We start from the raw sequence: 15,955 nt of genomic DNA on the forward strand, positions 1-15,955 counted from the left end.
CCCCAAATGGTCAGGAGCCCTCCCACGTGGTGTCGGTTTATGGCGTATTGATGCCTTGAAAGAGAGAGGAATCCGTTTCCTCCCCCTTGATCTAAGCTTCCGTATCTGGTCACCTGCAGCACTTCCTCGGTCACCCTAGGCGAGTCGCTGGACACATCCCAGGCGCCAGGGAGCCGTGGCGCCTGGAAAATTTAACCCTGGCGCTTAGACTTCGATATGCAGAGGTGGAATAATTGAATTAAACTCTTTCTTTGTCCCAGGCAGCCCGTTTCTGTTCTAAAGATGTCAGTTATAAAGGGGATAAAGAGAAGCCCACTTACCCTCTTCCCCCTCACTCACAGTATCCATCCCGAAGTCCGGCAACTTTGTCAAGTGTCTTTTGTCTGGCTCCTAAATTTATACAAATGCTAGGAAGAGGAGGAGGAAAATTATTATTATTATTATTATTATTATTATTTATTAGCCGCAGCAAGCAGCTGGAGAACTTGCTTTTTTATCCACTATTTGTGTTTAACTCTAGAAAACCCAAGTTCCTATGGCCCACTAGTGCCCTGCTGCAACTCCCCAGTCTTTAAAACTGGAAAAAGACCTTTCTGCCTCATAGGGTTGGCTCATTGAACGGGGCGCTGTGTATTCATAAGAAGCTGCCATATACTGAGTCAGACCCTTGGTCTATCTAGCTCAGTATTGTCTTCAGAGACTGGCAGCGGCTTCTCCAAGGTTGCAGGCGGGGATCTCTCTCTCTCAGCCCGACCTTGGAGATGCTGCCAGGGAGGAGACTTGGAACCTTGTTGCTCTTCCCAGAGCGGCTCCATCCCCTAAAAAGGGGAATATCTCACAGTGCTGACGCATGGAGTCTCCCCTTCATATGCAACCAGGGCAGACCCTGCTTAGCAAAGGGGACAAGTCAGGCTTGCTGCCCCCAGACCAGCTCTCCGCCATGCGGCTATGGCCACACTGTGCAGTGGAAAGGTATCTGGTGTGAACTCATTTCTGGAGCCGCTCCACTTTTCCTTGGTAAACATCTTCTGTGGGAGTTGGCAACGGGCACCCTGCAGGTTGAATCTACCCCTCTCTTTCCTCCTCTCTCTCTCTTTCTCCCGTTGGAACAGCTTGGAAACGGGGAGAGGGGGAGACCTGGGCATACGCAGGAGAGGAGGGAAACCTCCTCCAGCCTGGTTTCTGCTTCTCGCCGATCGGGATTAATAAATGATAATAATAAATAATAAATCTCTGGCAGACTTGCAAATAGATAGCTTGGTTGCCTGTGGCGAGCTGAAATCTTCTCGGGGCGGACAGGCGAGTGAGGCTTTTTAAAAATAGCCCGTGCTTTTAGGCCAAGAGGTCTTCACCTGGGGGTCCACGGGGGGCTCCAGCTGGTCTGTGGGATGTCTTCGCTGCCCTGGATTGAATGTGCTTCCTGGTGGACCAGAATAAAGTTCATGGAAATCACTATTCCAAGCACTGAGTTTTTCCTCTAACTTCTACTGGGCCCTTAAGAAAATATATTAGACCTGGGGTTCCTAACCGGGTGGTCCTCCAGATGTTGCTGGACTACAGCACCCATCACCCCCAGCTACAATTTATTGTGGCTGGGGGGTGATGGGAGTTGTAGTTAAGCAACATCTGGAGGACCACCCGGTTCCGAACCCCTGCATTATGGAAACAGGGCGGGAGGCCAGTGTTGCTTGTAACAGGGGTTCCAAGGTGTGGGCTACCATTTCCATCAACCCCTAGCCAAAGGCCGTTGCAGCTGGGGAAGCTGGGAATTGTAGTCCCCAACATCTGGGAATCCCTGCTCCAGGCAACGCAGGAGTGGGCCCATGGCGAATACCTGGAGGTGGGGCCGGTAGGTGCAAAAAGGACGGTGAAGATGCTCAGTTTGAGGCCGTCTCCCCAACTGGGCTGCTGAAGCTTCCGTGTGGCTAGCAGGCGTTGCTGCTGTGGTTCGCTTGCCAGGCCGATGAGGCTCCCAAAGCAAGCAGGGCCAGGGAGAGCTTCTCTTTGCCCATCTCCCATGGAGGGGCGCCCCCCCCCCTTCTGTATGGCTGCACACGCTGGCAGGGAAGAAAGTGCGGAATCAATGGGCTGTTTTGTTCTCGGCCGATCGATATTTCCCCCGACATGCCAAGGCAAAGCTGGGAAGGGGGCCCGTGTGGCCGCCTGCGCCATGGGGGCCGGGGCCCCCGCTGGGCTCGTGTCGTCTGCAGCAGCGTTGTGCCTCCGACACGGCCACGGGTGGGAGGCATCGTGCCATTCTGGCTGCCCTGACTCTCCCTGAATGCGGGCCGGCTGGGCAGAGGCACCGAGGAGGCCAGCTGGAAATGGCCAGCCAGCGGCATTATTTTTCTTAGGAAGAGCGCAGAGATTAAATTGTTGGGGCTATTAAGTTTCGGGAGAAGGTGACCCCAGAGGGGCTGATGGAGATTGCTCACTTCATCATCTCCATGCAGAAAATGCGAGATTCTTGCTTGTACATTGCCCTGACCTTTTTGGCCTCTGTGTGCAGGTGGTCAGTCGTGTTTTGTGCACAGATGAAGCGATGTTCTTTCACAGACAGATGGGTGGCGGGCAGGTATGGAGCTTCCCCATCCAGAGGTAGTCTACCTCTGAATGCCAGTTGCCAGGGGAGATGTCAGGGCAGGGTGGTTGTCTTCATGGCTTGCTTGTGAGCTTCCAGGAGGGATCTGGCCAGTCCTTTTCGCAACAGAAGGCTGCGCTGGACAGAGGAGAGCAAAGGTCCGGCCATTCCTCTGAGCTGTCCATGCTTGGTCCAGGGAGCGGGCGTCTGTCCCCCACAGGCCTGGACAACTTGCCTCTGAATCGAGGGGCCAGCCCAAGCATTGAGGAGCTAAACCATGGACAGGTGACCAATTTACGGGACTTCGTGATGGGCATTGTGACGGAGGGAGGTGGGTGTGAATTCACTTCTCTTTCCTCCCTTGACAAACAGTAAATAGAAACAGGGCAGCCTGGGACAAAGAGAGATCTTGTTCAAGAACTCTGCCTCTGAAAATTCTAGTGTTGGCGCCCGGGTGACATTTCTAGGTGCCTGGGCTCTCTGGCCAGCCCTGCCAGAAGTCGGCTGCTAGTCCTTGGGGTCCGTTTCAGCGGCTTCTTGTCCCACTTGCCAAAGGGGCCGGACTCTGCCGCAGCCAGAGAGCCACAGGGCCCTGTCGCCTGCCCCACGTGGCCCGAATCCGACCCTGCTCTACCTGGAAGTGCCGGGAATTGAACCCAGGACCTTCTGCGTGCAGAGCACCTAGTGAGGTCCTCTGCTCCCGTGCCACACTCCTCCTCCAAGACCCGGGACCGTTGGTGGCCACTAGCCCCACGAGCTGGGAGGGCAGCTTCCCAGTGTAGAGATGGCTGGGCTCTGCCTGCCGGATGCGGAGGTCCAGTCAGGAAGGGAGGATATTCCCCTCATGCCCTGCTTCTGACCCTCCCCGAGGCATTCCGCTGGCCGCCCTCCGCAGACGGGAGCCTTGTGCAAGAACCCAGCTGGGTGGGCTGACCTGGCACCGCAGTTCTTTGGCCTGCGGAAGGGGTTGAGTGTGCCCACCCGTGGCCTTCCAGCCGTGGCCTTGCCCACGTGGCTTCTGGAGACGGAGCTGCCCCACCCATCCCTCCGCCTGTCGGGCCGGCCAGACGTGCGAGGCCAGTCACAGATGTCGCCCGGCAGATGGGCCGCCCCCCCGGCCTCCGCTGGCCCGGTATCTGGGGCACCCTCCGTGCCGGGGAGCTTGGGCGCCGTGCCTGGCCCGCGCAGCCCTGCCAGGGGAAATCCATCTGCCCAGCTCCGACAGGAAGATGGAAGGTGCCGCGGCCCTGAAAGCGCTGCTCTAAAAACCCAGCCGTGCAGAAGCGATGCAGCTCCGTGTGGCGGTGGTGCTTAACCCTCCCCGCGCCGGGGCGGCAGGGAGATCCCCCTGGCCGCGGGCGGGCGGAGAAGAGCAGCTGCCGCGAGGGGGTGGGAGCCTGAGCCAGAGATGGGGAGGGAGCCCTGTTGCATCCGATCCGAAGTTTGGTCTGGTCCAGCGTCCTCCTCTTCACAGTAGCCGACTGGATGGCACCTCAGAAGTTCTCGGGGAGAGCAGGAATGCTGCAGCCCTCCCCTATGGCTTGCCCAGCAGCGATTGGTATCCAAAGATAGACTGCCTCTGTGCATGGAGGTTCCGTTTAGCTAACCTAGTTTAGTAGGGTCTGATCCGCCTGTCCACTGTGTCTCTAACCCTTTATGAAGATGTTGAGTCCGGGGCAAAGGACTCCTTGCCCGGCGCCCTGCTTGTCGGAAGCTGGGTGTGAGAGGAACCTTGGGCCTGATCCAGCAGGTAGATACTCCTGGGCTGGCCATGGTTATCACATGCATCTTGCAAAATGGAGCTGGGGGGAGGGGAGAGGGGACGGGGCCATAACTCAGTGGCAGAGCATCTCCTTAGTATGCACAAGGTCCCCGGTAGCATCTCCTGATAAGGCTGGGAAAGACCCCTGAGCCTGAAACCTCGGAGAGCCGCTGCCAGTCAGAGCAGACAGCAGAGAGCTCGATGGGCCAAGGGTCTGACTCAGTAGAAGGCAGCTTCATGTGTTCGTATGCGAGACAAGCAGCTTCCTAGTAACTGCTGAGTGAGCTCTTTGCCAAAGCAGGATTCGAACGGGTGGCTCGGCAGCAAAGGCACCGGGGTGGCTCCCTTGGAGTGCTGCTTTTGCATCCCATTGAGCAGCGGGAAGGTTTGGGACCCGAGGCCCGGTTCTGGACTGAGCCCTGGCTGGCTTTTTGTCTTTCTCCCGGCCAACACGGCCCTCCCTCCCTCCTCCCCGGCGCTGCTGCAGTGTTAGGGGTGGGATTCCGTGACGTGGGGAACAGAGCCCAAAGACGCCACGGCTCCGGTGAGTTATGGCAGCCAGACGTGTCCTTCACGCAGCGCCCGTCGTTTTTGCCCAGGCAGAGCTGAGCACAATGGGGCCCAAGCCAGAGGGTTACAGCCACCCTCCCTGAGTGGCTGGGCGGACGAGGGTGGGCTCACCAGGGACCCCGAGCGCCTTGCAGAAGCACATGGGTCTGCCCCATAGGACGTGCGAATCTAGCCGCTCGTGGGAACGGCGCCTCCCCGGTCTGAACGCACCACAAGTGAATCGCGCCAGACCCCAACTCTGCTACTCGGCAGAGCCAGTCCCCGTCCGGTGTGAACGCCCGTGCTTTATTGTTGGTTTACTGAATCACATAGCAAGCGACGACAAGGTCTCTCTGCCCCGAGGAGGCTACAGTCTACATATTGATGGTAAAAGGAAGGAGAGGGCCCAGTTTGAGGCTCTTGCAGGACACAGCCTGGCACCTGCAGTGGTCTGTTTTTGGCATTTTTTTTATTTTTGCTTTTTAAAAAAAGGTGTGTGTGTGAGAGGGAGGGAGGGAGGGAGGCTGCTAGTCCTTATGACTGTTAAAAGTGTAGGTGGTGCCTGGAAGAGTCCCAGAAATCCGAGGCGGGGTGCACAGTGGCATTCCTAGTGGTCAGGGGTTCTTTGACTCTCCCAAGGACTAAATCAAGCGGTTGTTTAGAGAATGAAAGATGGATTAATTTTAGTCCTTAATTAATGTTTCGTTCTTGCACAGTTTTCACCCAGGGTAGAATATGACTTCTCTTGGCATGCTTACCTCTCCCCCCCCCCCCCCGCCGCCTCCCAAATCACAATTTAATCCCAAAATAAAAACCATTTGTGCTCATCTTAACTTTTGAAAACACAGTATGCATAGGAATGGAATGTTTTCTGGAAATGTGTTTAATTTGCTTAAATCTATTGAGAGGGGGGAAGCAGTTTTTGTGGGTGGTTGTTTTTGGTACAAGTGGCAGCATCTTTTCAAAGCTTTGAGGAAAATATTGCCCTGTATGGAGAATGTTTGGGCCACTTTCAAGAACGCCTAGGCATGCACAAAGTGCATCCCCCCCCCCCAGAACCCTAAGTGAGGGTAACAGAGATGATGGTGGTCCCTCTGCCCTGCGTTTTTGAGACTGGAGGATAGAGAGAGTGGTGTTTGGATCTTCAGAAGCCTGGATTCGAATCCCTTTTGGCTGCAAAGCTGAATGCATGGCCTTTGGGGCCAAGACGCTCCCTGTACTAAGCTTGCAGGGCTGGTGTGCAGCCCAGCTGAGAAACTATCAAAATACATACCCTGGCCCTGAGCCTTTGGATCAGGCAGTGCAAAAGGCATGGATTTACAACGCCCCAAGCCGCTGCAGAGGTCCTTCGGCACACGCGCAGAGTGCCTCTGAGCATCAGCCGAGTTATTTCCTGGCTCCGGTTGGTACCTGTTTCCTCTTGCTGTGGGGAAAATGTTGGTCGTGGGCAAATATTTGTAGGCCCCTTATGCCTCGGGCGAGTTAAACTAGGAGCTCGGAGTGCCTCTTGGCATGTGCAAAGTTCCCTTTGCTCCTCCCCATCCAGTCCCTGGCCTGAACATCTGGCATGGCCCAGAGCAGGCGGAGATTTCAGGCCCATGGGTGTGATTCAGCCTTTTTAGACTCGTCCTCACCTAATTCTGATTTCTTTTTCTCGAAGCCGATCACTACCCAGCCTCTCTCCGGCGGTGCTCTTGCTCCCCTGAGGAAAGGGCTCCTCTCCCCCCCCCCCCGCTGATCATGGTGGCTGTTTACCAGTGGCTCTAATAGGCCCCAGTGCAGGTGGCCACCCTTGGGGGAATCCTGCACCCCGGCGATCTCTTTCTCAAGAGAGCGAGAGCCGTAGTGACAGCACAGGGGTGGGACCCGGCCTGTTGTTTTCTATCTCCGTGCGCTTTTCTTGCCGCCTCTGTCCCGATTCCCGGGGTAGGATTTGCCATCTGAACAGAGCCCCTGCGGTTTGAGCCGCAGTGCAGCAGGTTGCTGTTCAACCGGTGCAGCTTCACGCTGCCGCGTCTCGACCGTGTGAAGAGAAGTTGTTCAGCTTGCATTTGGGTCCGTCGGGCTTGCTGCAAAGGGCACCCAAAGCCTGCCCAGGGCGTGGGGGATGCCGGAGTCTGCGCTGGCCTGTTGCATTCCTGCCTGCCGCTTCCCTGTGTCCGGCTGGGGATTCCCGAAATCTCCTGGTTTGACTGTCTTCCCCGGCGAACAGAAACGGGGGTCAGTTCTGAGCACCCGGCAGGCCATGATCCGAGGCTGGCGGTCTACTTTGTGACTCACGCAGGCCTGGAATGGGGCGGTTGTGGGCGGGCGCAGGGGACCCTGGGCTGAAGGACGCATCCGCAGCCCCAGGCCCCGTCTCCCGGCCGGGCTGGGAAAGACCCTTCTCCCCCGCTGAGCTGTTGCCAGCCAGTGCAGACAGCCCTACGCCGGCCGGGCCTGAGTCAGCAGAAGGCAGCGTTCTCCGTTCCGGTGACTCCCTCCGGCAGGTAGGGACCTGCTCCGGATGGCTGGGATGATTCCCAGGCGCGGTCTGCGGGCGGATTGGAGTCCCAGCGTCGAGGGCTCCTCCTTGGGGTGGCTGGGCTGGGCCGGGGCTGGCTGCTGCTGCATCGGGCTTAATTGGGGCCTTGGCCGGCTCTGCCAGCGGGCGACCCCTCCCTCCCTCCCTCCCTCGGGCGGCCTGGCCTTCCCTTTTCATCACCTCCCGCTTCCACACCACTTCAAAGGGAGGCGGCTTCTTCACAGCCTGATCTCTTGGGGGTGTGTTGCCCGCTGGGCTTTGGCCACGCCAGCCCTGGCTCCCTCGCTCGGCTCATCGCTTCTCTCTGGGGAGGGCGGGCCGAAGCTCCGCGGTTGAGCCCCGGCTCGGCCGGCAGAAGGTCTCTCGGGTCGGCTGCTGGCAGCATCTCCAGTAGGGCTGGGAGAGACGGAAGGCAGACCAGCGAGCCCAGTGTGCTGCACACTGGCTGGCAGCGGCCGTCCCAGGTTCCAGGCCGGAGTCTTTCCCGGCCCTACCTGGGGCTGTTGGTCGGAGTTGCATTGGGGACCTCCGGCCTGCCAAGCAGATGCCCCAGCAGTGCCCTGCGGGGAATCGCTTCCAGCGCTCACCATGGCGTCTCCCGTCCAAATGCGAGCCAAGGTGGGCCCCGCTTAGCCCAGAGGGTGGTTCATGCTCCCGCCAGGCCAGCTCGCCTCCCCTTGTGTCCGAGACGAGCGCCAGAGGCCAGTTGTGTGTGTGGAGCCTGAGGGGTCTCCCCCCACCGGTGACCCCGGGTCCCCGCCCCTGCAGAGCAGCCGGTCTGCTCCTTCCCTCGGCCAGACGTGGTGGGAGTGGCACGCCCTCTCCCCCCCCCCCAGTTCTGTGTCCCCTTGATCACCGCGCCCGAGGAAGCCGGCAAGAGGGGTCGGCTGTCACTCCCGCAGCAGGATTTCGGCTGCCGAACGCGGTCGGGCTGTCATCTTTTTGCTCGCTGGGCTGGAAAGGGAGAGGAGACGGCCCAGCGGGGGGGCAGCGTGCCGGCTTGAGCCCGTGCTTGCGACCCCCCCCCCCGCGCAGTCAGCACATGCCACAGGAGCTGATGTTGCTTTGGAAGCTGCGAGGGCCCGGGTGAGAATCTCACCTCTCTAGGTGGTCCTGGGCAAGCCATGGCCTCTGCGGCGAACGCATGGGCACCCCAACACACCACCGTCCCATCTGGGGGTGTTGCAGACAGCACTGGCCCCCCACCTGGCAGGGACAAGGGCTGACGCAGCTTCAGAGCACTGCCGCTGTGATGCTGCCAAGTGTCACGCTTGGAACCCAGCTTGTTCTCTGGGAGCTGCTGCCAGCTTGTGTAGACCGCCTCAGCTAGGGGAACTGAGGGCCTGACTCAGTGAATGGCAGCTTCCTGTGGGGAAGGAGACTAGCTCAGTGGTGGAGCCTCTGCTTTGCATGCAGCTGGTCCCCGGTTCAATCCCTGGCAGCATCTCCAGGTAGGCCTGGGAAGGACCCTCACCTGAAACGTCGGGGAGGCCTCTGCCCGTCAGTGTAGACCTGGGCTGTTCAGCTTCAGCCCTCCTGCAGATGTTGGCCTACAACTCCCATCATCCTTGACTATAGGCTACTGTGGAACATAGGAAACTGCCATATACTGAGTCCGACCCTTGGTCTATCTAGCTCAGTATTGTTTTCACATACTGGCAGCAGCTTCTCCAAGGTTGCAGGCAGGAGTCTCTCTCCGCCTGATCTTGGAGATGCTGCCAGGGAGGGAACTGGGAACCTAGATGCTCTTCCCAGAGCGGCTCCATCCTCTGAGAGGAATCTCTTCCAGTGCCAGTGCTCATGGTTCTAGTCTCCCATTCAAATGCAAACCAGGGTGGACCCTGCTTAGCTAAGGGGACCAGTCATGCTTGCTACCATCAGACGAGCTCTCCTCTCTTGTGGCTGGGGATCATGGCAGTTGTAGTCCAAGAACCGCTGGCTGGCCAAAGTTGAGCAGCCCTGGTGGGGCCGGGAATGAGCCCGAAGGAGCAAGGCTCTGACTTGCTCGGTTCCTTGCCGGTCCTCCGGATGGAGCCCTCCGAAGGCCTTCCTCGCTGGCTCTCACCGCTGCAAGGCAGCCCTCGGTGTAATTAACTGGCCGAGCGGGAGGGGGGTCAGCCGGTAGCGTGTCCGCCTGTCAGGATTATCGTGGCTGGGCTCCCAATCAGGCCGGATTAAGCTCTGCCGGGGCCTCCCCTCGAGCAGATCAGAGGGGACTGGTGGCTCTGCATCGGCCTAATGGAGGCTCCCCGGGGCCCCCTTTTACGGCATTAACGGGTAACAGGATTAGCTGCCAGAGGTGCTGGGGGGGGAGCCTTTCTTCTCTGCCTCCTCCCTCTCTCTGTCAAGCATCTGCCTTCAGTGGCTCTGCAATGCCCGCACAGATGCCTGCAGGCCGTAGACGGTCCTCCCCCCCCCCGACATCTTGGGGTATCCTCTGTGTCCAAATCGGGCTAGTGGGCGGGTTAGTGGTTCCGCTCCGTAAGACGGCCCCTGTGCGGTGGTTGCCAGGATGCACGGCCCTTGGAGGAGTCTCCACTTCCAGGCTGGATCTGGAGGACTCAAAAAGGTGCCTGCTCTCGGAAACGGACCCAGGAGGGCTGCCCTGTCCCGAGTCGGGCCCTTGGGGCATCCCGCTCAGTGTCGGCTACGCCCTGGCTGGCAACAGCTCTCCAAGGATAGAGGCCGGGGTCTCGCCCAGCCCTCCCTGGAGATGCCACCAGGGCTTGGACCCACGGCGTATGGTCCTCGGCTACTGAGCTGCGGCCCCATCGCCAAAGGTGGCACAAGTCATGCTGGCTACCACCAGACCAGCTCTCCTTGCCTGGTGGGAGAGCAAACCGTCCCAGTTACGCTGATGTCTCTTTCCCGGGTGTTTGCGGAGTTGGTCAAGCTGTGTTTGGACTATACCACTTCAGACGGGGGGGGGGGAGCTGTGACTAAATGCTCCTCCCTGCATAAAAAATACTCTGCAGCTAGAAAGCAAACCTGTCCGGGAGAAAGGTAGGCTTGGGTGTGCTCCTTTCTAAAAAAATAAAAAAAAACCCATGCAAGAGTCTTGGTTTCTTAGGGAGGAGAGCTGGTCTCGTGGTAGCAAACATGAGTTGTCTCCTCAGATAAGCAGGGTCTGCCCTGGTTGCATTTGAATGGGAGACTCCATGTGAGCCCTGTAAGATATTCCCCTTACAGGATGGGGCTGCTCTGGGAAGAGCAGGAGGTTGCAAGTTCCCTTCCTGGCAGCATCTCCAAGGCAGGGCTGAGAGAGATTCCTGCCTGCAACCTTGGAGCAGCTGCTGCCAGTCTGGGTAGACAATCCTGAGCGAGATGGACCAAGGGTCTGACTCAGTATACGGCAGCTTCCAATGTTCCTATGTGTATGGGATAAATGGATTCACAAAGACACCTTTCTCAAGGTGCGGATTTTTGCATCCTTTTCACCGGTGGCATTTGAGTCCGGCTTTCCTTGCTGTCGAACGGAAGTTACCTTAGCAGGGCTTTTAAAGAGAACACATGTACCGCTCAGCGCAGATAAGGCCAGCATCTGTGGCTAATTAATTGCGTCCGCAGTCGGTTACAAGCTGGAGAGGAGGGGGAGTGGGCGAGGACGGGAGAGGCAGGCAGGAATCTGCGGCTTTGGAAGGGTCGGCCGAGTCTTTGGAGGCCGACATCAGCAGGTCACGTCCGTTCTGGGCACCCTGAAGACGACTGTTCCTGTCCACCCCGATCTCGTGAGCCATCAATCAACACAGGCCCAGGCGCCCAGTGGCGGTAGACTCACTCGTGTCATTTAGACATGGGCGGCTTGCATGGTCTAGCTTCATTTTATTATTATTACTATGACTATTATAAGTGTCTGCCACCATGAGGGAACTTTTCCCTTCATCAGTATAAGCTGACTACATGTGTGAGCGTTATACGCAATTCCCCTCGTAGGGGATGGAGCTGCTCTGGGAAGAGCAGAAGGTTCCACGTTCCCTCCCTGGCAGCATCTCCAAGATCGGGCTGAGAGAGATTCCTGGCTGCAACCTTGGAGAAGCCGCTGCCAGTCTGTGAAGACAATCCTGAGCTAGATAGACCAAGGGCCTGACTCAGTAGATGGCGGCTTCCTATGTTCCAAGCTCAGTATTGGCTGCTCTGACTGGCAGCATCTCTCTAGGGTTCCAGGCAAGGAGTCCTTCCCAAGCCTGCCTGGAGATGCCGCCAGGGTTTGGTGTCCGTGGCCTAACTGGTCCCATTAAACATTTAGAAAATACTACTTTGAGTAATTTTTCTTCCGTCAGCCATGATCGGTTACTAACAACACATATATGGACTTGTCTTCAAACGTCCGGCAGAGTCCGGGAGATCATGAGCAGACGATTGCCTCCCAAAGATGTAGTATAAATGATGAAAATCACCATGTGAGGGAAATAACTAGGAAAGAGTCGACGGCAGAAACCCTGTTGAAATGATGAGGGCTGCCCTTTGGGGTATGGGGTTGTGGCCGAAGGGGCCATAGCTCTGTGGTGGAGCATCTGCTTGGCATGCAGGAGGCCCCAGGTTCAATCCCTGGCTGGCAGCATCTCCAGACTCCTGCCTGAAAACTGGGTGAGCTGCTGCCAGTCAGTGTTGACAATACTGAGCTGGATGGCCCGAGGGTCTAACTCAGCTGACGGCAGCAGCTTTTGTCCCTGTGGGTGGAGAGGTTCCGTTTTCAGGACCAAAATGTCTCCCTGGATCATTCAGGTGTCCCCGCTTCTGCAGTGGGCTGATGCTTTGGGTGTGATGGGGAAACCCTCGGTCCTCCCAGCCAGCCTCAGTTCTCCCCACTCTCCCCACCCCACAGGAAGAGGGGCATAAAGGAAGGTGCAGTATGCACACTTTCTCCCCCCCCCCCAGCGCAGTGGAGTAGCACAAGTTTTGGCCCCATGGATTCGCTGTGTTCGGCGGCCTCTAGTGGCCGTCTACAGTATAGCTGGAGTACAGTACAGTATAGTACTATAGTATTGTACGATTATAGTACAGAAGCGAGTGTGTTTTTTTTATACTTGGAAAAGAATGTTCTCCAATTCTTTACCAGAATGGGTGAGAATAAGAATTATTCTCTGAATTATTCTCGCCCATTCTGGGAAAGAACTGGAGAACATTTTTTTCCAACTATTGGATTTGAAACCCCACCATCCTGGCCAGGAGGCAGGGGGGCTGCTGTCCCCCCCCGCTTTTCTTGCTGTTCGCTGCCTTTGATTGCTGATAAGAAAAGCAGGACTTAAAAGTTTAAAACAAGGAAGTTGTTTGATATAGGTGTGTCACTGTGTATGGTGTGTGGCAGCATGAAAGAGGACAGGTCTCTGCCTCCAAAGAGCTTGCAATATTGCGGCGTAGAGAGCTGGAGTTCCTGTTGGCTTTCCTATTGCTGGTTGAGGCTTAGTCCAAATGGAGGATGGTTCTTTTGGTTTCTAGCACGAAAAGCATCCGGGCACCCACAATATTAAGGTATGGTTGCCTTATATTCCCCACTATGTGTGTGGAAGTGGTTGTGGAAAGCGGCTCCTGCATGAAGGGAGAGCGTTCTGCACATACTCAAAGACTCTCTTTCTATCCTTGTTATCACTCTATCCTGCCCTTCCTCCAAGGAGCTTTGAGCATGACGCTACCAGTACAGTATTCCTTATCAGTCTTCCTTCTAGCAGGGATTCCCAGATGTTGTTGACTACAACTCCCAAAATCCCCAAGCAGAAGCCATTGCATCTGGGGATTCTGGGAGCTGTAGTCAACAGCATCTGGGGACCCCTGTTCCTTATATATAGCAAGTTCTCTGGTTAATAGTCCAGGCAGGCCGTCTTTTATAAACGGGAGCGAATGGCTAGGAGACGGTCTCTTGATGGCTGTGACCCTCTCTTGAGTGCTTGGAATGAGATACCCATGCAGGACTTGGGTGGCGCGCGCCCTGACCGCAACTTCGCCGTGCCTCTTGTTGCTCCTCGGCAGGTTCTGAAAATGGCCCCCAGCACCGGAGGAGGAACTGGGAGCCAGACCAGTTGCCCCCCAGAGGCTCCATCTTGACCTCCCTCTCCTTGTTCCCCCTCCAGCTTGCGGCGGGAAGGCTACACGGTCCAGGTGAACGTCAACGACTACTTGGACGTCTACTGCCCACACTACAACGCCTCTGTGCCCGAGGGGCGGATGGAGCAGTACATCCTGTACATGGTGAACCACGAGGGCTACCGGACGTGCAACATCAGCCAGGGCTTCAAGCGCTGGGAGTGCAACCGCCCCCACGCCCCCCACAACCCCATCAAGTTCTCAGAGAAGTTCCAGCGCTACAGCGCCTTCTCCTTGGGCTACGAGTTCCACGCCGGCCACGAATACTACTACATCTGTGAGTGAGCTCTGGGCCCAGGCTGGGGGCGGGCGGGCGGGCGGGCGGGCGGTGGCCGTTGTAATCTCGATGCCTTTCCCCCTTGGGGTCTGTTTCTCTGGCTCTCGCTGGGACTTGAAGGGGTGTTCGTTTCCTGAAGGCCGGGGTTCCCACCTTGCTGAACTGCAAGCCCCCTCAGCATCGCCAGCCACAACTTATGGGGAGGAGAGCTGGCCTTGTGGTCCCAAGCATGAGTGGCCCCCTTTGCTCAGCAGGGTCCGCCCTGGTTTGCCTTTGAATGGGAGACTCTGTGTGAGCGTTGGAAGACACTCCTCTTCGGGGATGGGGCCGCTCTGGGCAAGAGCACCCCTCTGCTTGCACGCCGGAGGGTCCAAGTTCCCTCCCTGGCAGCATCTCCAAGGCAGGGCTGGGAGAGAGCCCAAGTCGCTGCCGGTCTGGATCGCCCATACTGAGCAAGATGGGCCAAGGGTCTGACTCGGGAAAAAGTCGCTTCCTATATCATTTTAGGTAAAGGGCCAAGCCAAGCCTTCACAGGGACTGCTGGCCTAGTGGGCTGGCTAAGACCTCAATTGTTTTTTTTGTTTTTAAACATTTATATCCCACTCTTCCTCCAAGGAGCCCAGAGAAACATCAAGTTTCTCTTCACAACAACCCTGTGAAGTAGGTTAGGCTGAGAGAGAGAAGCGACTGGCGGCCCAGAGTCACCCAGCAAGTCTCAGGGCTGGATGGGGATTTGAACTTGGGTCTCCCCGGTCCTGGTCCAGCACTCTAACCACTACCCCATGCTGGCTCCATTAAAATAAATCAGATTTCCCCCCAGATTTAAAAACAAACAGACAAAAACCAGTTTAATTTAAACGGTTTTAAATTTCCAGAGTCCCCTGACTGCTCTGCTGCCATCATGATGAGGGGACTTCTAGGTAAAAAAGCAATGGTGGAAAAAAGTGAGCCAAGGACAATTTCAGGAGAAAACCCCCCTCCCTTTCCTCCCCAACCCCAAATTTTTGATTCGGCTGTAATTTACATATTTGGTTTTAGCAGTGCGCTACTTTGGTAGCAACTTTACTGTACTGAGCCCCGAGAAGGCGATGGATTGAAACCCGTGAGCCGGTGTAGGGTTTCCCTCCCCTCCCTGCCCTCTCCCCCACCCTGACTTTCTGCCTATCCAGCCGTGCGACATTGCCAGAAGCACTTTAAGTCTGCAATGAGCACAACCAGATCAGACGGCGAGATTAAGCGTTTCAGTAAAGATTAAGGTCTCTGTTTTTGTTTTGAAAGGAAAGGAGCTGTTGGGATCCGTGAGCTTGTCCTTCCTACTTCAGGGGAGAGCGCGTGGGAGGCTGAGGAAAGGAATCCGTGGGTGCGGGGTGGGGAGACGTGTGAATAGAGGTGGGCTCAAGAGGCCATCCTTCGCGTGGGGTGCTGCAAGCTCATTGCACCTAGATCTGTTAAAGGCATAGAACTGCAGGAGGTATGGCGCGGCCTTATACGAGACTCTCTAGCCCCATGTTGTCTGCTCTGGTTGGCACCTGTGGTCCGTCTAGCCCCAAAGTATCTATGCTCTGGTGGGTAGCAGCTTCCCTAGATGGTTCCCAGGCCTGCCATCCGATACGTCAGGGTTCAACCCAGACCTTCTGTGTGCCATGTGAGAGTTCGGCTGCTGAGCTGCGGTCCTTCCCTTCTGCAATGCTGGAGGCCGTCTGAATATCTGGCCTGCCACCATTGGGCTCCTGCTACAAAACTCAGCCCTTTGTTTCCTTTTCAGCAACTCCAACACACAACCACCGCCGGGCCTGCCTCCGAATGAAGGTCTTTGTTTGCTGTGCTTCCAGTGAGTAGCCTTCTCCTTCACTTGTGCACTCCGACCCCCACTCCTTGCCCCCTCCCCGAAATCTCATCTTCACCTTTCCCCCAAAGCTATGCACACATTCCTTGCACGCACGCACCATGCCTAAACTGTTCTCTCTCTCTCTCAATCTCTCTCTCTCTCTCTCTCTCTCACTCTCACTCGCTCTTGTTTTGAATGTCTGACAAACAGCCCTGTGGGACTCAGAAGCTTGCTAGCACTGGCAACAGCCAGCTTGCCAATTAAGCTCTCGCCACCCTCTTCTCCCTTGCCTCTTGTTTATGTGGCATTGAAGCAGGCACTATAACTCTGTGCTGTGTGTATGTTTCCTGCTT

The 15,955-nt window shown here is 56.7% G+C and overlaps 2 protein-coding genes across 8 annotated transcripts in view; both read left to right on the forward strand.

The window, feature by feature from the left end:
- The window catches only part of EFNA4 (ephrin A4), a 172,903-nt gene extending 159,359 nt beyond the window's left edge, over positions 1-13,544 (forward strand). For 5 of the 6 annotated variants that reach the window (XM_053277549.1, XM_053277550.1, XM_053277552.1 and 2 more), the window contains one exon: positions 13,485-13,544. The gene's annotated coding sequence lies outside the window, so the exon portion shown is untranslated. The remainder of the gene's footprint in view (positions 1-13,484) is intronic. The other variant, XM_053277553.1, reaches the window with a different exon arrangement.
- Positions 1-15,955, forward strand: part of EFNA3 (ephrin A3) — a 38,209-nt gene that overhangs the window by 19,406 nt on the left and 2,848 nt on the right. For both annotated transcript variants that reach the window (XM_053277525.1, XM_053277526.1), the window contains exons 2-3: positions 13,485-13,774; positions 15,540-15,605. In XM_053277525.1, coding sequence (XP_053133500.1) covers positions 13,485-13,774; positions 15,540-15,605 — 356 coding nt within the window. The remainder of the gene's footprint in view (positions 1-13,484; positions 13,775-15,539; positions 15,606-15,955) is intronic.

This window comes from Hemicordylus capensis, chromosome 14, assembly GCF_027244095.1.
Source record: "Hemicordylus capensis ecotype Gifberg chromosome 14, rHemCap1.1.pri, whole genome shotgun sequence".
NCBI lineage: Eukaryota > Metazoa > Chordata > Lepidosauria > Squamata > Cordylidae > Hemicordylus > Hemicordylus capensis.